Source organism: Heteronotia binoei, chromosome 1 (genome assembly GCF_032191835.1).
Source record: "Heteronotia binoei isolate CCM8104 ecotype False Entrance Well chromosome 1, APGP_CSIRO_Hbin_v1, whole genome shotgun sequence".
Classification (NCBI taxonomy): domain Eukaryota; kingdom Metazoa; phylum Chordata; class Lepidosauria; order Squamata; family Gekkonidae; genus Heteronotia; species Heteronotia binoei.
Genome location: NC_083223.1, coordinates 274,690,069 through 274,714,020, shown reverse-complemented (window position 1 = coordinate 274,714,020; position 23,952 = coordinate 274,690,069). Strand labels below are relative to the sequence as shown.

The 23,952-nt window shown below is 46.0% G+C and overlaps 1 protein-coding gene across 1 annotated transcript; it reads left to right on the top strand.

Moving 5' to 3' along the window:
- The first annotated feature begins 18,421 nt into the window (after nucleotides 1–18,421).
- On the top strand, nucleotides 18,422–18,952 carry LOC132588609 (claw keratin-like). The gene has a single exon (XM_060261044.1). It carries the CDS (start codon nucleotides 18,422–18,424, stop codon nucleotides 18,950–18,952), a length of 531 nt encoding a protein of 176 aa, XP_060117027.1.
- Nucleotides 18,953–23,952: the final 5,000 nt, after the last annotated feature.

Sequence of the window (23,952 nt, the reverse complement as noted above, 5' to 3'; positions counted from 1 at the left end):
ATACTTTTCACCGACAGACAGACCATCTAAGGAACTAACAGAAACTGAATTGCCTTATTGAAGAAATGGGGAGGGGCGGTGACTCAGTGGTAGAGCATCTGCTTGGTAAGCAGAAGGTCTCAGGTTCGATCCCAGAGACAGGCAGCAGAGCCACCTCTTTGAATGTTCAAGCCCCAGTAGAGGTTGCCAGAAATCAACGATGACTTCCGTATGGAGAAGAGGCCCATCAGTGGGTATTAGCCACAGCGTATTGTTGGAACTCTCTGTCTGGGGCAGTGATGCTCTGTATTCTTGGTGCTTGGGAGGGGCAACAGTGGGAGGGCTTCTAGTGTCCTGGCCCCGCTGGTGGACCTCCTGATGGCACCTGGGTTTTATGGTCACTGTGTGACACAGAGTGTTGGACTGGATGGGCCATTGGCCTCTTCCAACATGTCTTCTCTTACGTTCTTATGTGACACAGAGTGTTGGACTGGATGGGCCATTGGCATGATCCAATGTGGTTTCTCTTATGTTCTTATGTGACACAGAGTGTTGGACTGGATGGCCATTGGCCTGATCCAACATGGCTTCTTTTATGTTCTTATGTTCCAGGCTTGTGTGTGCATGAACACACAATTAAAAAAGAAAAGAATGGACAATGTTTTGAGATGAAAAACTCCCATAACCAATAAGAGGGTGGACCAATGCCTTTGTCTCAAATCAGACCAGGTGTCACACTCCAATAAAATATATTCAAAGGATTCAAGCTGGCCAGATTCACATTTACGAATTCTGTAAAAATACTCTAGGGATAAACATGTGGAACAAAGGTCCATCAATGGCTATTAGCCACAAGGTATAGATGGAACCCTATGTCTGGGGCAGTGATGCTCTGTATTCTTGGTGCTTGAGGAGCTACAGTGGGAGGGCTTCTGGAGTTCTGCCCCTCCCCCGGTAAAACTCCTGGTTTTTGTCCACTGGGTGACACAAAGTGTTGGACTGGATGGGCCATTGGCTTGATCCAGCAGCATGGCTTCTCTTACATGCTCTTATGTACTTAGGCCTGAGAATAGGCCCTCCAGTATGGTGGATGGAAAAATAATTATCTGAGAGAGAATGAATGCCCTTCTATAATGAGGGATTGTTATGTCTTCTAAGTAGATCAGAAAAGCACAAGAGACGGGAACTTCAAAGAACATTGGTGAGCATACGTGCCATGCCTTCAAAAAGGTGTTTGTTCTATCAGAATTCAGGACTTTATATGATATGTCACTATAGTGACCAACACTGGGAACTGGCAGTGATGGGCAACATCTTTGACCACAATTTTAGATGCAGGAAAGAATGCCAGCTCAGCTTGGGAACTTGAACCGGACAAATGTTTAAGCTGCCAAGTTTAGCTGTTCGTTTTAATAAACCTTTACCAAATTGGGCGTCTTCCCTTCCCTGCAGCTCGGTGCAGCCAAAAAGTACAATCCTGTCGGATTTCTTCCTGTAGATGAGTTGTTGCAGTCATGGGAACCATGCGAAGAAAGAAAGGAAAAAAGTTGGTTCTGCTTTACAAGATGTTGAGCTAAGGATCATGTTTATGGTGTTACGCGACTGGTGGAGATGTAATCTTTAAAGAACCCATTAACTTCGAAAGGCATTGAGTCAGCATTGTGTCCCGATGGCTGGATAAAGAATCTCGCTCCATGCCCAAATAAGTGCCTAATGACCTTATTTTCAACTCATGCCATCATGCATCCCAAAAAAAGCTGCATCATGTTGAACCATTTCAGAGATCGTGATCTATTTTTGCTTGGGAACTGGAAAGGAGACAGAAGATTCCATGTTCCTTTATAAAATGTTGTGCTCTAACCCACTAAACCAGGGGTGTCAAACATGCTTGGGGGGGTCGAATCAGGCCCCCGGAGGGCTCCTATCAGACCCCCGAGCAACTGGCTGTCATCTGCTTCCTTCTCCATATATCTTGCTTCCTTCTGCATAACAGCTTGCTTTGCAAGGCTTGCTCAATTGCACAGGAGCTACAGAGCAACCTCTCTTCCTTCTGTTGGCTGAGGTTCCTCCCCACCCCCCAGTCCTCTGGGAAAGGAAGGGAGGAAAGTGCCAGAGCTTCCTTTGCCCAGTTCCCTGGATCCTATGGGAGAAATGCAAAGAATGTACCTTAAAACTGAGTGCTAACCTTTTAAAAATGTTTTAAAGGGTGTGTATCTATCTATCTATCTATCTATCTATCTATCTATCTATCTATCTATCTATCTATCTATCTATCTATCTATCTATCTATCTATCTATCTATCTATCTATCTATCTATCATTTATCTCCCTCCTACCTAATCTTAAATGGGTACACACATGGCCCAACCTGGCATGGCTCGGCCCAAACCAACACGACCTGGCTCAACAAGGTCTCGTTTATGTCAGATCCATCCTTCATAAGAAAATGAGAAGCCATGTTGGATCAGGCCAATGGCCCATCCAGTCCAACACTCTGTGTCACACAGTGGCCAAAAAAAAATAGATACATATATATACACACACTGTGGCTAATAGTCTCTGATGGACCTCTGCTCCATATTTTTATCTAACCCCCTCTTGAAGCTGGCTATGCTTGTAGCTGCTACCACCTCCTGTGGCAGTGAATTCCACATGTTAATCACCCTTTGGCTGAAGAAGTACCTCCTTGTATCCGTTCTAACCCGACTGCTCAGCAATTTCGTTGAATGCCCACGAGTTCTTGTATTGTGAGAAAGGGAGAAAAGGACTTCTTTCTCTACCTTCTCCATCCCATGCATAATCTTGTAAACCTCTATCATGTCAACCCGCAGTCGATGTTTCTCCGAGCTAAAGAGCCCCAAGCGTTTTAACCTTTCTTCATAGGGAAAATGTTCCAAACGTTCAATCATTCTAGTTGCCCTTTTCTGCACTTTTTCCAATAACAAATGAGTTTGACACCCTTGCACGAAACATGCCAGATTTGATTGGCACAGTCGCTTCCCATTAAGAAAATGGATATCGGTTGGTGGACATTAGTTCCATATTAGCTCTATTATAATTCTATGTTCAGAACCATGCCTTGAAATGCTAGTTCTTGGGCAGTAGAATCCTAGTATCATAGAGTTGGAAGGGACCTCCGGGGTCATCTGGTCCAACACCCTGCCTCTCTCTCGGCTTGGCTTCGCGAACGAAGATTTAAGAAGGGTGCAATAGTCCACGTTTGCTGCAGGCTCGCTGGTGGCTGACAAGACCAATGCGGGACAGGCAGGTCCGGCCACAGTGGCTGCAGGGAAAAGTCTGATTTAGGGTTGGTCCTGTAGCAGTGCGATTCTTCCTCAATCTCCTTTTGTCCTCAAGACCAGCTATGCGTGTGTTCTCAAAGGAAGAGACAGCCTGGTGGATGGTGTGCCTCCATGCTTTGCGATCTGAGGCTAGGTCAGACCACTGGTGATGGTTGATGTGACAGGTGCTAAGGGATTTCTTCAAGGAGTCCTTGTACCTCTTCTTTGGTGCCCCTCTATTTCGATGGCCGGTGGAGAGTTCGCCATACAGGGCAATCTTGGGAAGGCGGTGGTTTTCCATCCTAGAAATATGCCCTGCCCAGCGCAGCTGCGTCTTCAACAGCAGTGCCTCGATGCTGGTAACCTCTGCCCGCTTGAGGACTTCAGTGTTGGTCACAAAGTCACTCCAGTGGATGTTGAGGATGGTGCGAAGGCAGCGCTGATGAAAGCGCTCAAGGAGTCGCAGGTGATGACGGTATAAAACCCACGATTCGGAGCCATAGATGAGGGTTGTCATCACAACCGCTTTGTAAACATTGATCTTTGTGCCTTTTTTCAGATGCTTGTTGCTCCACACTCTTTTGTGCAGTCGGCCAAATGCGCGGTTTGCCTTTGCCAGCCTGTTGTCAATCTCCTTGTCGATCTTGGCATCTGAGGAGATGATGCACCCCAGGTAGCTGAACTGCTGGACTGTCTTCAGAACTGATTCACCCACAGTGATGCAGGGAGGGTGATAATCTTCCTGGGGTGCAGGCTGGTGGAGAACTTCTGTCTTCTTCAGACTAACTTCTAGGCCGAATAGCTTGGCAGCCTCTGCAAAGCAGGACGTCATATGCTGCAGAGCTGATACCGAGTGGGAGACGAGTGCAGCATCATCAGCAAACAGTAGCTCTCGGATGAGTTTTTCCATTGTCTTGGAGTGGGCCTTTAGTCGCCTCAGGTTGAACAGGCTGCCATCGGTGCGATAGCGGATGTAGACACCATCGTCCTCATCTAGATCTACTGCGGCTCTTTGAAGCATCATGCTAAAGAAGATCGTAAAGAGAGTTGGCGCGAGAACGCAGCCTTGCTTTACACCTGTGCCTATTGGGAAGGGCTCCGAGAGGTCGTTGCAGTGTCTGACTTGGCCTCGCTGGTCTTCGTGTAGCTGGATGATTATGCTGAGGAACCTTGGGGGACATCCTAAACGTTCCAAGATTTGCCACAGGCCTTTCCTGCTAACGGTATCGAAAGCTTTGGTAAGGTCGACAAAAGTCACATACAGAGCCTTGTTCTGTTCCCTGCATTTCTCTTGGAGCTGCCTGAGAACAAATACCATGTCGGTGGTGCTCCTGTTAGCTCTGAAGCCGCACTGGCTCTCTGGGAGGAGTTCTTCTGCAATGGTGGGCACCAGTCTGTTCAGGAGTATTCTGGCAAGGATTCTGGCGATGGAGAGCAGGGTTATCCCCCGGTAGTTGGAGCAGTCTGACTTTTCCCCTTTGTTCTTGTATAGGGTGATGATGATTGCATCGCGAAAGTCCTGTGGTAATTTGCCTTGTTCCCAGCAGGTGACAAGTACTTTGTGAAGTGAGCTATGTAGTACTGTGCCCCCATGCTTCCAGATCTCTGGTGGAATTCCATCAACTCCTGCTGCCTTGCCACTTTTCAGTTGCTTGATGGCTTTAACAGTCTCTTCTAGGGTGGGGATCTCATCCAACTCTGTTTTCACCGGTTGAAGTGGGGTGAGGTGGATTGCTGAATCTTGAACTACGCGGTTGGCACTGAAGAGAACCTGAAAATACTCCGACCACCGGTTCAGTATGGATGCCTTGTCTGTGAGGAGCACTTGGCCGTCTGCACTATGCAAGGGACTCTGAGCCTGATATGATGGACCATATACTGCCTTCAGGGCTTCGTAGAACCCTCTTAAATCACCAGTGTCTGCACACAGCTGGGTTCTCTCTGCAAGCTTGGTCCACCACTCGTTCTGAATGTCTCGAAGCTTGTGCTGGAGGTTGCTACATGCAGCGCGAAAGGTTGCTTTTTTCCCAGGACAGGAGGGCTGAGCAAGATGTGCTTGGTAGGCAGATCTCTTTTTTGCCAGTAATTCTTGGATCTCTTGATTGTTCTCATCAAACCAGTCCTTGTTCTTCCTTGTGGAGAACCCGAGGACTTCTTCAGAGATCTGCAGGACGGTAGTTTTTAGGTGTTCCCAGAGTGCTTCTGGAGAAGGGTCTGTGGGGCAACTGAGGTCCTCAATTCTTGACTGGAGTTTTGCCTGGAAGGCAGCTTTAACTTCGGCTGACTGGAGGCTGCCAACCTGAAACTTCCTCCGAGGGATACCTCCTCTCCTGGGTGTGGGTTTAAAGTGAAGACGGAGGGTGGTGGGGGGTGGGCTCCCTCTGGGAATCCTACCCCCCCAGGGAAAGTGCATGCGCAATACATAGCTGTTGGAAGGTTTTCGAGTTTGGAGGCAATGGAGTTCCTGACCATGAAGCCAACGCCAGAAAGGCGGCTCTCAGCCTTTGACTTACCCGACCAGTAGAGGGTATAGCCAGCACCGTGTTCTTGAAGACTACCTTCCTCAGGGAAACGGACCTCACTGAGAGCTGCTATGTCGATATTCAACCTGAGAAGTTCGTGGGCAACTAGAGCAGAGCGTCGTTCAGGGCGACCACTGCCTACTGTGTCAAGCATGGTTCTGATGTTCCAACATGCAAGCTTTAGTCTTTGCACACTTTGTGAGGCAGGTGCATGCCTTTTCTTTGTTGTTATTTTTCGACCGCAAGTAAGGATGCCCGTTGACCGGCGGTATAACCGGATGGGCAGGCAACACCCTGCACAATGCACGAAAATCACAAATAACTCCTCCTCCCAATGACCGCTGCTCCATGCCCAGAAGATGTCACAAACCTCCAGGATCCCTGGCCAAACTGACCAGGAGAAAAAAATTGCTGCCTGGGCCCAAAGTGACAAACAGAATTTCCCTCATTGTGTAAGAAAGGGCTATGAGAACTAAGCACTGAGGCAACCCTTCCTGCCTCACTCTCATGATCTGCCTAGCTTCACAGAATTCGATTTATCCGTTCTAACCAAGCTATCCATATGTCTGCCTTATAACTGAATCACCACCCTTTGCCTGTTCTAAGAAAATAAGAGAAGTCATGTTGGAACAGGCCAGTGGCCCATCCAGTCCACTCTGTGTCACATAAGAACATAAGAGAAGCCATGTTGGATCAGGCCAATGGCCCCTCCAGTCCAACACTCTGTGTCACATAAGAACATAAGAGAAGCCCTGTTGGATCAGGCCAATGGCCCATCCAGTCCAACACTCTGTGTCACATAAGAACATAAGAGAAGCCATGTTGGATCAGGCCAACGGCCCATCCAGTCCAACACTCTGTGTCACATAAGAGAAGCCATGTTGGATCAGGCCAGTGGCCCATCCAGTCCAACACTCCGTGTCACATAAGAACATAAGAGAAGCCATGTTGGATCAGGCCAATGGCCCATCCAGTCCAACACTCTGTGTCACATAAGAACATAAGAGAAGCCATGTTGGATCAGGCCAATGGCCCATCCAGTCCAACACTCTGTGTCACATAAGAGAAGCCATGTTGGATCAGGCCGGTGGCCCCTCCAGTCCAATACTCTGTGTCACATAAGAACATAAGAGAAGCCATGTTGGATCAGGCCAATGGCCCATCCAGTCCAACACTCTGTGTCACATAAGAGAAGCCATGTTGGATCAGGCCAGTGGCTCATACAGTCCACTCTGTGTCCCATAGTGGCCCCAAACCCAGGGGCCATCAGGAGGTCTACCAGTGGGGCCAGAACTCCAGAAGCCCTCCCACTATGCCCCCAAGCACCAAGAAGACAGAGAATCACTGCCCCAGACATAGGAACATAAGAGAAGCCATGTTGGATCAGGCCAATGGCCCATTCAATCCAGCACTCTATGTCACACAGTGGCCAAAAAACCCAGGTGCCATCAGGGAGTCGTAAGAACATAAGAGAAGCCATGTTGGATCAGGCTAATGGCCCATCCAGTCCAACAAGTGCCATCAGGAGGGCCACCAGTGAAGGCAAGACACTAGAAGCCCTCCCAGTGTGACTCCCCAAGCACCCAAAATACAGAGCATCACTGCCCCAGACAGAGTTCCAACAATATGCTGTGGCTAATAGCCACTGATGGACCTTTGTTCCAGATGTTGATCCAATCCCCTCTTGAAGCTGTCTATGCTTGCAGTTGCCACCACCTCCTGTGGTGGTAGATGACCTTGGATTCCCTTACTCTGTTTGTGTGCTTGGTTTTGGCCCTGGTCACTAGTTCATTATTTATCTATATTTAGTTTTTGATCTCATTGTACAGCCACACTTTTGTTTCTTCTTGGCTATAATACTTTGGTTACATTATGAGAAGACAAGATTCCCTGGGAAAGACAAATCATGCTAGGAAAAGTTGAAGACAACAGGAAAAGAGGAAGACCCAACAGGAGATGGATTGAGAGCCAGTTTGGTGTAGTGGTTAATTGTGCGGACTCTGGGAGAACCGGGTTTGATTCCCCACTCCTCCACTTGCAGCTGCTGGAATGGTCTTGAGTCAGCCATAGCTATTGCAGAGCTGTCCTTGAAAAAGCAGCAGCTGTGAGAGCCCTCTCAGCCCCACCCACCTCACAGGGTGTCTGTTGTGGGGGGAGAAGATATAGGAGATTGTAAACTACTCTGAGTCTCTGATTCAAAGAGAAGGGTGGCGTATAAATCTGCCATCTTCTTCTTATTTATCATCAATGAAGCCATGGCCTTCAATTTTCAAGACCTGAGGTCTATCAGTGGCTATTAGCCACAGTTTATTGTTGGAACTCTCTGTGTGGAGCAGTTATGCTCTGCATTCTGGGTGCTTGAGGGGGGGCACAGTGGGAGGGCTTCTAGCGTCCTGGCCGCACTGGTGGAACTCCTGATGGCACTTGTGGTTTTTTGGCCACTGTTTGACTGGATGGGCCATTGGCCTGATCCAACATGGCTTCTCTTATGTTCTTATGAGCAAAGTTGTTAACAGTAGACCATTAATTCATGGGGTCACCATACATCAGAAGTGACTTGACAGCTCTTCACACACACACACACACACACACAATTTCTTGGTGCCACAGAATCCTATGAATGATCTCGTATCTGCAAGTACAACGAATTCTTCAGTGGGTGGATCTGTATAATATAAACAATTAAGGATCAGATTTCTTAGGCTATGAGATGACTTTCTTTGCAGGAAAAAAATAATTAGCGGTAGAACAAACCCCGTAATTTAACTGGGATGTTACGCTGTCTACTGGGAGTCAGGATTAGTGGTGTGCCAAACAGCGGTGGATCTGAGTCATTTCTGGTTCTGCTAACTCATCCCAGACACAGAAAACAACTCTGCTTTCTTGGCTTATCTACTGGAGAGAATCTGAATAATAAATGCTTAGAAGGATGAGTTGGCTCTACTTCAAACAGAGAAATAATCATTAAAAGGGTTTGCAGGCCTTGCTTTCATGCAGCAAGGGTGGTGAAGGTTTCTCATCTCAACGTGCAGATTTTACATCTCAGCATGAAGGGCTGGTTCAGAAGATCCTTGGCCTCCACCCGACCATAAGTGCTACTACACTGGCCAGCCAACGTTTCCTCTTTTTTACCAGGGTGTTTGCATGTGTGTTACATGTTATTAAGTCACTTCCAGTTTAGGGTGACCCTATGAATTAATCCAAATAGGCAGCCATGCTGGTCTGAAGTTGTAGAAAGAAATAGGAGTCCAAAACTCCTCGTAACAAAAACAAAACAAAATAGGAGAATAGATAAAAATATGGAGCAGAGGTCCATCAGTGACTATTAGCCACAGTGTGTGCGTATATATATATGTATATATGTGTGTGTTTATATATATTAATATATATTAAAAAAATTTGGCCACAGTGTGACACAAATTGTTGGACTGGATGGGCCATTGGCCTGATCCAACGTGGCTTCTCTTATGTTCTTATGTGACACAGAGTGTTGGACTGGAGGGGCCATTGGCCTGATCCAACATGGCTTCTCTTATGCTCTTATGTTCTTATTGAGAGCAATGGACTGATTAAAATGATAAAAATGTAAGTGCTGAATGTTTTTTGTTGTTGTGCGTGATCATTGCTATAGTTTATTTAATTATGCAGATATACATGGGGAAATTCTATTCTGATATTATATATTGTATTTGTGTATATTTAGAATTTTCGCTTCAAATGTGATACATTCCTACTGTGTTGTAAAATTGTTCTTTACTATTACTGTGATACATTCCTACTGTGTTGTAATATTGTTCTTTACTATTTCTATCGTCGAGTTTCTTTTTTAATAATATGATAAGTTTATTGAAAATTCTAAAATTGTACATAACCTTGTAAAATGCAGTAGCGTTAAATAAAATGTTTCAGCGCATAACAACATTCTACTGCCTATAGCAAAGGTATGATGCAGTGTATATAACATTGTAGAATATTTTGTATAGAATTTAAAATAAGTAAAATCCGGTTCACCAAAAAAAACCCCTAAATAATTTAGTAAAAAATTTAGTAATAAATTAATAAAAAATTACTAAATTACTAAATAAATATCCTATTAACGGAACTCCAAAGGGATCTGTTGAGGCTGGCCACTGTGTGATACAGAGTGTTGGACTGGATGGGTCGTTGGCCTGATCCAACATGGCTTCTCTTATGTTCTTATGTCCTTAAGAGTAAATTAAAATATAATTGGGCCAGAAGCGTTGATTTATATTACCTTGCATCCCCTCAAGCCAAAAGAAAGGGAAACATCAAATAAAAATGGAAGGAGAGGACAGGATACATTAGGAAAGGTTTATAGTGAGAAAAAGTGAGGGTAAGTTGTGTAAATAGGAAAGATGTCTTTAGATGCAGAGTACTCAAGAAAAGGAAACCATTTTTTCTTCTAAATATGCGGTATCTTCAAGTTTCAAAAGAAAGAAAGAAAGAAAGAAAGAAAGAAAGAAAGAAAGAAAGAAAGAAAGAAAGAAAGAAAGAAAGAAAGAAAGAAAGAAGAATGCAAAAAGGAACCCTTTCTCAGCCAACCCAAAGGAGTCCAAGAAATTCCTGATTGCCCCCCAAGTGACCAACTAATCTCACTTTGCCAAAATACCTGGATGGGATGATGGGCACCTCTGAATGGTAAGTTTGGTGTACTGGTTAAGTGTAGAGAGCCAGTTTGGTGTAGTGGTTAAGTGGGCGGACTCTTATCTGGGAGAACCGGGTTTGATTCAGCACTCCTCCACTTGCAGCTGCTGGGATGGCATTGGGTCAGCCATAGCTCTCACAAGAGTTGTCCTTGAAAGGGCAGCTGCTGTGAGAGTCCTCTCCAGCCCCCACCCACCTCACAGGGTGTCTGTTGTGGGGGAGGAAGATAAAGGAGATTGTGAGCCGCTCTGAGACTCTGAGATTCAGAGTGGAGGGCGGGATATAAATCCAATATCTTCTTCTCCTTCTTCTAAGTGCCATTACAAGAGAGAAACACCTCGTAAGATTTGCCTGTTCCTTAGTTGGAAGCCCAGACTCTTGGCATGCCCCTCACAAAACTTTGAATATTCTGAAATGTCAACTCTATGTTCTAAGATGCTTATACAATGAAATCTGTATTAATCTCACATATACAAAACACTACCCAAAACCTTCAATGTTTTGAGCCTTGCCACTTTGGAGAACATAATTGGGACCTTGCTGAGTTAAAACTGTAATGTAAATGGGAAATTTCCCTTCCTAAAGATGGTAGCCTGAAGAAGGGTTTTTTTTTTTCCCCTGAAATGCGAATTTATCCAGAAATCATATAGAAAGACTGTCTAATATTCATTTCTTATGGAAGCATTTCGATAATTCTTTTGAGATGAATTGTACTGCAGCGGACTGTATACCTTTATGGGTTCTTCAAATGGGTTCAAATAAAGGTATACCTTTATTTGCAAGGCTCATCCTTGCCAGAGGTTTGAGCCTTTGGCACAAGCCAAAGAGTAAAACCCAAAGGATTGAAATAGGTTGAAATTGGTCTGTGGCTCTTAGCCTGGGGGTCAAGCCTAGCAGTTCTCTAGAAAGGTGGGTAGTTACTCACAAGTAGTTTCAAATGGCAGTTGGTAGTGAGATTTAAAGAGAAGTGAAGATACAGGACATTTTGAAATATTGAAGCAGTATGGCTGGTGAGGGAGCAGAGGCAGTGATGTGTAAAGACTGTGGGATGTTTGTATTTCTACCTGAGAGTAGTACGAATTACACTTGCAGCTAGTGTAAATTAGTGGCCCTGCTGGAGGAGAAGATACAGGGACTGGAGGCACGATTGTCCACACTGCAGTGTATAAAGGAAGGTGAGGATTTTCTTGACAAAATGCATGAGGCACTCTTGAAAGGACAAGAGGAGGGAGAGGAAATGGTATCTCAGCAATTAGAAGGGAACCCAACACAGGAGGGTTCCTGGAAAAATGTGGAGAGGTGCCGGAAGATTGGAGGTGGGCAAATGTTGTCCCCATCGTCAAGAAGGGGAAAAAAGACGATCCGGGTAACCACCGACCCGACAGCTTGATGTCTATAACTGGAAAAGTATTAGAACGAATCTTCAAACAATCAATTCTGGAACATTTAGAAAGAATGGATATGATTACTAAGAGCCAGCATGGTTTTCTCAAGAATAAGTCATGTCAGACTTACCTGATCTCTTTTTTTGGGCAAGTGACTACCTTGCTGGATCACGGGAATGCTGTAGACATCGTTTATCTTGATTTCAGTAAGGCTTTTGATAAGGTTTCACACACTATCCCTGTTGACAAGTTGGTAAAATGTGGTTTGGATCCTGTTACCTTTAGGTGGATCTGTAACTGGTTGACAGATCACACCCAAAGAGTGCTTGTGAATGGTTCCTCATCCTCTTGGAGAGGAGTGACAAGTGGAGTGCCTCAAGGATCTGTCCTGGGACCTGTTTTGTTCAACATCTTTATCAATGATTTGGATGAATGAATAGAGGGAATGCTTATGAAATTTGCAGATGATACTAAATTGGGAGGGGTTGCAAACACAGAAGAAGACAGAAAAAGAATACAGGATGACCTTAACAAGCTGGAAAACTGGGCTAAAATCAATAAAATGAATTTTAACAGGGATAAATGTAAAGTTCTGCATTTAGGTAGAACAAATCCAATCCATGGTTATAGGATGGCGGAGACTTGTCTTAGCAGTAGTATGTGCAAAAAGGATCTAGGGGTCTTAGTGGATCATACCCTGAACATGAGTTAACAGTGTGATGTGGTGGCTAAAAAGGCAAATGCAATTTTGGACTGTATCAACAGAAGCATAGTGTCCAGACCACATGATGTGATGGTATCGCTTTACTCTGCTCTGGAGTATTGTGTTCAGTTTTGGACACCACATTTTAAGAAGAATATAGACAAGCTGGAACAGGTCCAGAGGAGGGCGACAAAGATAGTGAGGGATCTGGAGACCAAGTCCTATGAAGAAAAGTTGAAGGAGCTGGGGATGTTTAGTCTGGAGAGGAGGCAGCTGAGAAGGGATAGGATCCCCATCTTCAAGTCCATGAAGGGCTGTCCTATGGAGGAGGGTGTGGAATTGTTTTCTGTGGCCTCGAAAGGTAGGACCAGAACCAATGTGTTGAAATTAAATCAAAAGAGTTTCTGGCTCAACATTAGGAAGAAGTTCCTGACCGTTAGAGCGATTCCTCAGTGGAACAGGATTCCTCGGGATGTGGTGGCGGGCTCCCCTTCCATGGAAGGTTTTAAAGAGAGGCTAGATGGCCATCTGACAGCAATGAAGATCCTGTGAATTCAGGGGGAGGTGTTTGTGAGTTTCCTGCATTGTGCAGGGGATTAGACTAGATGACCCTGGAGGTCCCTTCCAACTCTATGATTCTATGATTCTTATGCTGCTGTGGACTGAATTTTGATTATTGTTACTTCAGGAAACTTCCAGTTTGTTAAAGCTGGTTTCAATATATTTTATCCAGTTTATAATAAAAGGAATAGGGGATATAAAAAGGAAAGGGGGGAAGGAAGGAAGGAATTTAATAATCTTATTTTCAGCATTATAAATCTATAAGCTATTATCCATTATTTACATAATCAAATTTATAAAATATGAATATTCTGTTAATTACACATAATCTTATAATAATGTGGGGATAAAAAGCAATATGCAACTTTCATAAAACAAAAATTATATCCATACATTCAACCAGTCATAAAACGGTTTCCATATATTCTGCCTTTAATTTGGGACTGTAATAATTTTTCCTTTTCATATATGTGAGATTAATATAGATTTCATTGTATAAGTGTCTTAGAACATAGAGTTGACGTTTGGTTATTTCAGATTTTTCTGTGTTCTCCCTGCAATTGTATCCTTACAAAACTTCTGCAGGAGACATTTAGAAGTTGGTTTGCTACTGTCTGTCTCTGTCATATAGAGGATGGTGTGGAATTATTTTTGTTGGCCCCAAAAACTAGGACCAGAACCAAAGGATTGAAATTAAATCAAAAGAGTTTCCGGCTCTAGAAGAAGAAGACGAAGAATTGCAGATTTATACCCCACCCTTCTCCCTGAATCAGAGACTCAGAGCAGCTTACAATCTCCTATATCTTCTCCCCCCACAACAGACACCCTGTGAGGTGGCTGGGGCTGAGAGGGCTCTCACAGCAGCTGCCCTTTCAATTACAAAATTACAACCTCTGCCAGAGCTATGGCAAACCCAAGGCCATTCCAGCAGGTGCAAGTGGAGGAGTGGAATATCAAACCCGGTTCCCGCATATAAGAGTCCACGCACTTAACCACTACACCTAACTGGCTCTCCAGTCAGGAAGAACTTCCCAACTTTTAGAGCGGTTCCTCAGAGGAACAGGCTCCTTCAGGAGGTGGTGGGCTCTCCTTCCTTGGAGGTTTTTTTAACAGAGGCTAGATGGCCATCTGACAGCAATTTGGCCCCCTCCCAGCCGAGCGGTCGATCGCCGCTGAGGCGGAGGCCATTCATTGCCTCCCCGGCTGGATGGAGGCAGTGGATCATCCCAGAGTCGGTGGGGGCGAGGCGAGGCCTTAAAAGGCCAGCCCTGCCCCCTGCAACGCAGTTTGGAAAATTTCTCGGCCCACCCGCCCACCCGTCATGCAGTACAGGCAAAGGCTGGTCGCCTGTTTACAGGGGCTGGGTAGGAATTTTTCGCCCCCTGACAACTGGCCCGTTCAGGGGAGTGTTTATGCCTACCCTGTACTGCGGGTAGTGGGTGCTTGCAATTGGATTGGCGGTGCTGTTTAATTAGTTGATCACTGGCTGTTTTTGTTGGGAATATGTTGGGGATTGGTGAGCTTCCGTGGCACCGCACCATTTTGGTGAATGGCCTCCTTGGGTGACCATTAAGCTGTACGGCCCAAGGTCGGCTCCGGGGAGGCTGGGGATCCCGTCACATGGAGAGTGTCCACATTCCGGGCTGTACAGCTTTGGGGATGGTGGAGCTTTGGTGAGCGGGATCATGTTGCTGGGCCAGCCGGGTCTGAGCCGTTGGGTTGGCTCATACCCGGGGCTTTGGGGGCTCACCCGTTTTCAGGTCAAGGAGGTGGTCTGGCTTGACCCCTGGCTTGATCTGTCCCCATGTTTTTTCCCTTGCTGTTTAAGTTAATAAAGTGGCCCTTTATTCCACTTCTGTGTCTGCCTCATCATTCCGACTGGGGGGCAATGAAGATCCTGTGAATTTAGGGGGAGGCATTTGCGAGTTTCCTGCACAAATGAAGATCCTGTGAATTTAGGGGGAGGCATTTGCAAGTTTCCTGCACAAATGAAGATCCTGTGAATTTAGGGGGAGGCATTTGCGAGTTTCCTGCACAAATGAAGATCCTGTGAATTTAGGGGGAGGCATTTGCGAGTTTCCTGCACAAATGAAGATCCTGTGAATTTAGGGGGAGGCATTTGCGAGTTTCCTGCACAAATGAAGATCCTGTGAATTTAGGGGGAGGCATTTGCGAGTTTCCTGCGCAAATGAAGATCCTGTGAATTTAGGGGGAGGTATTTGTGAGTTTCCTGCATTGTGCAGGGGGTTGGGCTAGATGACCCTGGAGGTCCCTTCCTACTCTGTGATGCTTCTATGCAGTGATCCTGGTATTGCTTAGCAACCTCCTATTCAAATACTGACCAGACCTAACCCTGCTTAGGTTTCAAGATCTGGCAAGATCAGGCTAGTCTGGCTATTCAGGTCAAGTGCCAAAGAAGCATATTTGGCACAGTACTGGTTATTCCGCTCGGCAAGCTCCGTAACAACCCTAAAAATGAAGAAGCTGCTTTGAAGTCCAAAAAAGGAATACAAATAAAAGAAGATGCGTTGGAAGGAAGAACAATGTGTTGGGTTGGGCAGAGCTGGCAATCACCAAATTCACCCTTTTAGATGACTTTACGCTAATCCCAACAATTTACCCAATGGCGCATCACGCTGATGATTAAAGTGATAGTTGGAAAAAGACATCTTCTCGCCAATAGAGATGCTGGCCAAACTGTATAAAAGCACTGAGCGTTGAAGAGGTCCTCTAACGGCTTCACTTGACTCTTTCGCCTTCTCGCTTCTCACATTTTCTACGTTTCTGCGAAGCAGGTAAGTCAAATTGGGCTGTGGGCCATGGGGTGGTCAACGCAATGCCAGTTTTACATTCATAAGCTGCGATCTATTTCAGAGCTGCGTGGCACTTGTGTGATTTCTCAACAATTCTTTGTTCATCGTAGTTAACTTGCAAACTTCAGAGACGCTGTCATATTTTCTCTCTACCTTTCCATCCAAATAATTTTGTTTTAATGCGAGTCTTTCCCAATGTTTCCTCTAAGCCGAGTTAGTCTGAGTTAGCTCAGCTTTTTAGCCTCCGGCTCACACATTTTTGTCTTAGCTCAGGAAGGATGACCCAGGAGCACACTAATTTATGCAGTAGCGCACAATTTTAATACCAGCTGCTTACGTAGCAGATTTTTTTTTCTCACAAGACTCCACAGCTGCGAGGGAGTATCGCTCAGTACATAATTTTAATGTTACTGTTTTTGCGAAAAATGGAAATCCACGGTGGAACAAATTTTTTCATTTAGTAATGGAAATCCAGGAAAGACCTCACTGTATTTGAAAGCAACTTCTAGTCAAAGTAGAGAAACCTGAGCTACTAGAGATAGTGGGCTGAACTGGTATATAAGACAGACACTATTAATAATACTAGTTGTATGGTAGTGGGTGTAGTATAACCAGGGAATCCAAAGATTGCCTGGCAGCCCGAAGCTCTAGCTCTTTCCATAGCAAACTAAGTTTATTTTTGAAGCTGTGAGTATTGTGACTGTCCAAAGGTCACCCCGTTAGCTTCAAGTGGAGGAGTGGGGAATCGAACCTGGTTCTGCAGATTAGAGTGATTAACAGCTACACCAAACGGGCTGTTAAGGAGCGGGCCATACCTTAGTGCTAGAACATAGGCATCTCAGGCAGAAGTTTCCAGATTCAATCCCTGCCATCACCAGTTAAGAACTTGGCCAACTTGCACTGCAAAGGACTGTTCTCTCCCCCAAATACCAAAGGGCCATTTCTAATGCGAACAATAACTGCGTTTGAGTCCCTTGTCCTACATAAGAAGGACACCAGCTTCAAAAATCTGAAGAAAATCTGTAGACTTCTGCCCAGACTAAAAGGATCTGCAATATTTGAAGGAAACCTAGAATAACTTATCTAAAATTTACAATGGATGTTGTGTACAAAGGGAGACTTCCTTGAAATACCCAGGCGGGAGGACAGGGGCAGGCTCTAATCACCTCTCTGAATATCCTTCATGCCCCCAGTAGGAGTCAGCCACGAGGGGTTGACATGACTTCCAGGTGCACACACACACACAAACACAAAATACCCTTCAGACCTTCAGAAAATCTCCAAAGTTCCAGATTTGATTATTGTCAAAACTAAATGCTGACTTTAGAAATCCTTATGCATAACCGCCTATATAATCATAGAAGGGACCTCCAGGGTCCTTTAGTCCAACCCCCTGCACAATGCAGGAAACCCACAAATACTTCCCCCTAAATTCGCAGGATCCTCACTGCTGTCAGATGACCATCTAGTCTCTGTTTCAAAACCTCCAAGGAAGGAGAGCCCACCACCTCCCGAGGGAGTCTGTTCCACGGAGGAACCGCTCTAATGGTCAGGAAGTTCTTCGTAATGTTGAGCCAGAAACTCTTTTGATTTAACTTCAACCTGTTGATTCTGGTCCTACATTCTGGGGCCACAGAAAACAAATCCACACCATCCTATATATGACATAGAGTCAGCCAGTAGCAAATGTTTTAAGATACTTATACAATGACGCAGAGTGGTAAAGAGTGGTAAAGCTGCAGTACTGCAGTTGGAGCCCTCTGCTCATGACCTGAGTTCGATTCCAGCGGAAGCTGGTTCGGGTAGCCAGCTCCAGGTTGACTCAGCCTTCCATCCTTCCGAGGTCAGTAAAATGAGTCCCCAGCTTGCTGGGGGGAAAGTGTAGATGACTGGGAAAGGCAATGGCAAACCACCCTGTAAAAAGACTTCCGTGAAAACGTTGTGAAAGCAACATCACCCCAGAGTCAAAAACGACTGGTGCTTGCACAGGGGACTACCTTTACCTTTACAATGAAATCTATATCAATCTCACATATACAAAACACAAGGACAAATTATTACAGTCCCAAATACAAGGCAGCATATGTGGAAACCGTTTTATGACTGGTTGAATGTATCGATATAATTTTTGTTTTATAAAAGTTGCATATTGCTTTGGATCCCTACGTTATTACAAGATTATGTGTTAGTAGCAGGATATTCCTATTTTATATGTTTGATTATGCAAATAATGGAATAATATAGTCTTATGATGCTGAAAATAAGACGATTAAATTTCTTCCTTCCTTTCCCCCTTTCCTTTCTATATTCCTTATTCCTTTTATTATAAACTGGATAAGTTATTCTACTGAGGAACCACTCTTACTGTCAGCAAGTTCTTCCTAACGTTGAGCCAGAAGCTCCACTGATTCAACTTTTGTTTGCACCTTCTGTCTTTCCACTGGTACCAGTCATTCTCTTCCTTAATTCTTTTGTGTTTGTTTGTTTCAGATTCTTCGCCATCACTAAAAAAATGTCTTCTTGTGGTCCATCGTTTGCCGTTCCATCTTGTGCCTCTAGCCCAGTGGTTGGTTTTGGGTCTGCAGGTCTCGGCTTGGGCTGTGGAGGTCTTGGCTATGGAGGTCTTGGCTATGGCGGTCTTGGCTCTGGAGGTCTTGGCTATGGCAGTCTTGGCTATGGAGGTCTCGGCTCTGGAGGAATCATATATGGTTCTGGTGCTGGAGGATTTCCCACAACTTCAGCAGAGCTCGGGACCCTATCTGGTGTCATCCCCCAGCCCATCAACCAGATCCCACCAGCAGAAGTCGTGATCCAGCCACCTGCCTCCGTCGTGACGCTCCCAGGACCCATCCTCTCTGCCACTGGGGCCCCAGTTGTTGTAGGCGGCAACACTCCATGTGCCATTAGTGGTTCAGGAGGGGCGGGAGCAGGCTTCTATGGGGGGCTGGGAGGAGGACTTTCAGGCTCTTTGGGTTATGGCATGATGAGGGGAGGAATTCTTGGAAGGAAGTCTTTACTGGGGCGCCGTGGTAGCATCTGTTGAAATCCCTAAGATCCGATGGAATTTCTCTTTTAAGAAATGCCAACAATCCAGGAATTATGGATCGTGGTATTCAACCAAGCACACATCCCTGCCGTGAGCACGAATTTCAGGAATTCTGAACTTTCAAAACCGATTGCAAAATCAACTGTAGATATCTAGCACTCTGGGGGGAAAAAAACCCTCAATCCAGACTTCTTTATGCCATGCTTTATTTGTACTTGAAAGTCTTGTACGGAGCGCAATCTCCTTTCCTCCGATAGCGTCTTTGAAAAACATCTTCATCTGTTAACAGAAACTTGTGTCAGCTTTTCTGCCATTATTTTCTGTGCATTTTCCTCTAGTAGAAACAATCCATTTCTGCTCTGCCTTGTTTGATACTTTGACTGACGTTTGCAGCTGTTTGCTCTGTATGTCTTGCAATGCAGTTGTTTGGCTCTCTTGAATTCTATTAAAGTTACTTAAGCATTTAATCATTTGATCGTTGGTTTTCTTTCTCTCTTCCTGCTTTCCTTCGTTACTGTATTGTATATTGGGGGGAGGGATGAAACTCAATTCAAGACTATAGTACAGGGATATTGAGTATAATAATAATAAAATTTTATTTATACCCCGCCCTCCCCGCCGAGGCAGGCTCAGGGCGGCCTGTGGAGGTTAGGTATGTGGAGGTTAGGTTATTATGGTTAGCATCTTTGCATGAGTCACACTGAACACGTAAGGAATGTGAAAACCGGCCAATTGGAACATAAGAGAAGACATGTTGGATCAGGTCAAAGGCCCATCCAGTCCAACACTCTGCTTCACACAGTGGCCAAAAAACCCAAGTGCCATGAGGAGGTCCACCAGTGGGGCTAGAAGCCCCCCCCCCCACTGTGCCCCCCAAGCACCAAGAATACAGAGCATCGCTGTCCCAGACAGAGAGTTCCAACAATACGCTGTGGCTAATAGCCACTGGTGTACCTCTGCTCCATATGCTTATCCAACCCCCTCTTGAAGCTGTCAATGCTTGCAGCCACCACCACCTCCTGTGCAAGTGAATTCCAAACCAACCTTTGGGTGAAGAAGTACTTCCTTTTATACGTTCTAACCTGACTGCTCAGCAATTTCATTGAATGCCTACGAGTTCTCGTGTTGTGAGAAAGGGAGAAAAGGACTTCTCTATATTCTCTATCCCATGCATAATTTCGTAAACCTCTATCATGTCACCCCTCTGTCGACATTTCTCCAAGCTAAAGAGCCCCAAGTATTTTAACCTTTCTTCATAGGGAAAGTGTTCCAACCCTTGACTCATTCTAGTTGGCCTTTTCTGCACTTTTTCCAGGGAGAAGAGTCTGCGATCGGAGCTGGGAGGGAGGGAAAAGAGGCGGGGAGAAGAGCCGGCAATCGGGGCTGGGAGGGAGTGGAAGAAGGCAGGGAGAAGAGCTAGCGATTGGGGCTGGAAAGAAGGAAGGGGGGAACAGCGGCAATCACAGCTGGTAGGGAGGGGAAGGAAGCAAAGAGCCCGTGATCAGGACTGGGAGGAAGGAGGCAGGGAGAAGAGTCAGTGAGATAATCAGGGCTGCGAGGGAAGCGGGGAGAAGAGCCGGCAATCAGGACTGGGAGGGTGGGAAAGGAGGTGGGAGAAGAGCTGGTAATCAGACCTGGGAGGGCAGGAAAGAAGCAAAGAGCCTGTGATCAGGACTGGGAGGAAGGAGGCAGGGAGAAGAGCCAGTGAGGCGATCAGGGCTGTAAGGGAACTGGGGAGATGAGCTGGCGATCAGGGCTGGGAGGGCCAGAAAGGAGGCGGAGAGAAGAGTGGCAATCAGGGCTGGGAGGAAGGAGGCAGGGAGAAGAGTCAGTGAGATGATCAGGGCTGCGAGGGAAGCAGGGAGAAGAGCCGGCAATCAGGGCTGGGAGGGTGGGAAAGGAGGTGGGAGAAGAGCTGGCGATCAGACCTGGGAGGGCAGGAAAGAAGTTGGGGAGAAGCCACAGCAAGGCAGCAGAGGAAGATCGCAGCGGTCGGGGCGGGGAGGGGAAGGGTTTTTTCCAAAACAAAGGTGGGGCCCCCCAATTTGGCCCTCCTACAGGGCCGGAGCCCTAGACAAGCACCTAGTTTGCCTAGTGGAAGAGCCGGCCCTGCTTGTTGGAAAAGTGCTGTCTTACAGGCCCTGAGGAACTCTATGAGCTTTCGCAGGGCCCTTCTGGCAACTCATTCCACCAGCGTGGGGCCGCTACAGAGAAGACTCTGACTCTAGTTGTCATGAGCCTGGCCTCCTTGGGATCAGGGATTGAGAGTAGATTTTGTGATCCAGACCCAAGTGCTCTCTGGGGAACGTGTGGGGAATAGGGTTGCCCAGTCCAATTAAAGAAAAATCTGGGGACTTTGGGGGCGGAGCCAGGAGACTTTGGGGGTGAAGCCAGGAGACATTGGGGGTGGAGCCGGGAGCAAGGATGTGACAAGCATAATTGAACTCCAAGGGAGTTTTGGCCATCACATTTAAAGGGACAGCACACCTTTTTAAATGCTTTTCTTCCATAGGAAATAATTAAGGATACGGGCACCATCTTTTGGGGCTCATAGAATTGGACCCTCTGGTCCAATCATTTTGAAACTTCGGGGGTATTTTGGGGAGAGGCACTAGATGCTATACTAAAAATTTGGTGCCTCTACCTCAAAAAATAGCCCCCCCCCAAAGCCCCCAATACCCACGGATCAATTCCCTATAATTCCCTATGAGAATCATTCTCCATAGGGAATAATAGAGTGCCCAGTAGACATTTCCCTCCCCCCCACACTTTCTAAAGGAAATCCCCTGCCCCCTCCCTCTTGCACACACACAAATACTTACTGGGTCTTCTTCCTGCAGAACTTCACTTGCTGTGAAAAAGAAAGCAAAAGAAAGGGAGGGGCCGTTCTCCATGGAAACTGTTACTGACCCTTTCCAATGAATCCCTTCCTGTTTCCTGTTTCCTGCGCAGCCTTAAATGGGCACACATTTTACAAATGGATCATATATGAACATATGAAGCTGCCTTATACTGAATCAGACCCTTGGTCCATCAAAGTCAGTATTGTCTTCTCAGACTGGCAGCGGCTCTCCAGGGTCTCCAGCTGAGGTATTTCACAGCTATTTGCCTGGACCCTTTTTTGGAGATGCCAGGGATTGAACCTGGGACCTTCTGCTTCCCAAGCAGATGCTCTGCCACTGAGCCACCGTCCCTCCCCAAAAATCAGGAGGGAGCTCTACAACAGATCAGGAGCTCTACAACAACATGATGCCTACACGTATGTTCTCCCCCCCCCGCTTCTGGATTTTTGGAGAGCGGGGGAGCAGGCTGCAAATTCTAGGGTCCCCCGCCAGGGCGGGGGGGGGGGGTTGGGAAGCCTAGTGGGGAAAGGCTGTCCCTAAAGTATGCAGGCCCCGGACTATATAGGGCAATATTAGGGCGCACACCCGATGTAGCCAATCCTCCAAGAGCTTACAGAGCTCTTCTTACAGGGCCTACTGTAAGCTCCAGGAGGATCTGCTACATCACGGGTGTGTGGCCTAATATGCAAATGTGTTTCTGGTACAAAAAAAGCCCTGATTATAAGTAGCTAGAGCGATAGTAACATGAGTGGGTCTTATCACTACTTATGACAGGATTAAACTTAAACTACTACTTTTCCTCAAGGTTTACAAGTCTAGATTAATAATATGATGGAACTCCCAGTGGTCACAAAGTTGTTAAAGGAAAATCTGATAATTCTTTGTGGATATTCCCTGAACACCCCTGGAATCCATAAGGTTAATTAGCACAAGCTCAACTTCACATGTCCATGTTTTCAAGGGATTCAAGGGAATGGCCTTGGGTTAGCCATAGCTATCGCTTGAGTTGTTCTTGAAAGGGCAGCTTCTGGGAGAGCCCTCTCAGCCCCACCCACCTCACAGGGTTTTTGTTGTGAGGGAAGAAGACATAGGAGATTGTAAGCCACTCTGAGTCTCTGTTTCAGAGAGAAGGGCGGGATATAAATATGCAGTCTTCTCCTTCCTTCCTTCCTTCCTTCCTTCCTTCCTTCCTTCCTTCCTTCCTTCCTTCCTTCCTTCCTTCCTTCCTTCCTTCCTCTCTGAGATTCAGAGCAGAGGGAAGGATATAAATCCAATATCATCATCATCTTCTTCTTCTTCCAACCCAAGGAGAGGGAGTCATTGCTGGAGGTTGATCCTGAGCTGCAAAACAAACAAACAAAATGTAGAAAAAAATTGTATCCAGTTTGGTGTGGTGCTTAGGAGCATGGACTCTCATCTGGCAGAACCAAGTTTGACTCAACACTTCTCTGCATGCAGCTGCTGGCGTGACCTTAGTCACAAGTTCTCACAGAGCTGCTCCTCTCAAGAGCAGTTTCTGTCAGCACTCTCTTAGCCCCACGTACCTCACAGGGTGTCTATTGTAGGGAGGGGAAGGGAAAGGGAATATGTAAGCCGCTCTGAGACTTTGAGTGAAGGAAAGGAAAGGTCCCCTGTGCAAGCGCCTGTCGTTTCCAACTCTGAGGTGACGTTGCTTTCACAATGTTTTCACAGCAGACTTTTTATGGGGTGGTTTGCCATTGCCCTCCCCAGTCTCTTACACTTTTGGTACTCATTTCCAATCTCTTCTTCTTCCTCTACCTCTTATACCACCTCTGAGTACTGGGTTTCTACCCTGTTACTATGTTCGATCAAGCAAAACGTTGAAAATATCTCAGGAAAAGGCAGGGCTTATTATGTGGTGTTTTTCACATGCTGTGGTAGTTCTGTTCCACGTTTCTGGTCCTTGAGCCACTGGGAGGTGATTATGGGCTCTTCCCACATTTTCATTTGCATTGCTTGTGTGTTTGTATTTCTTCTTGTTGTTGTTTTGCACATGTTTGGCTCCCCCTAGTGTTTGATTGGATGTTACAGCGCTGTCTGTCTGCCGGATTGCCCTGCAGATTTAAACTGCCACTTTTTATGCTGAATATACAATGATGTATAGAATCATAGAAATGTAGAGTTGGAAGGGAC

Bases quoted from the DNA above. Each gene is read 5' to 3' on its own strand.
- LOC132588609 (XM_060261044.1), top strand. From the start codon at position 18,422: ATGTCTTCTTGTGGTCCATCGTTTGCCGTTCCATCTTGTGCCTCTAGC.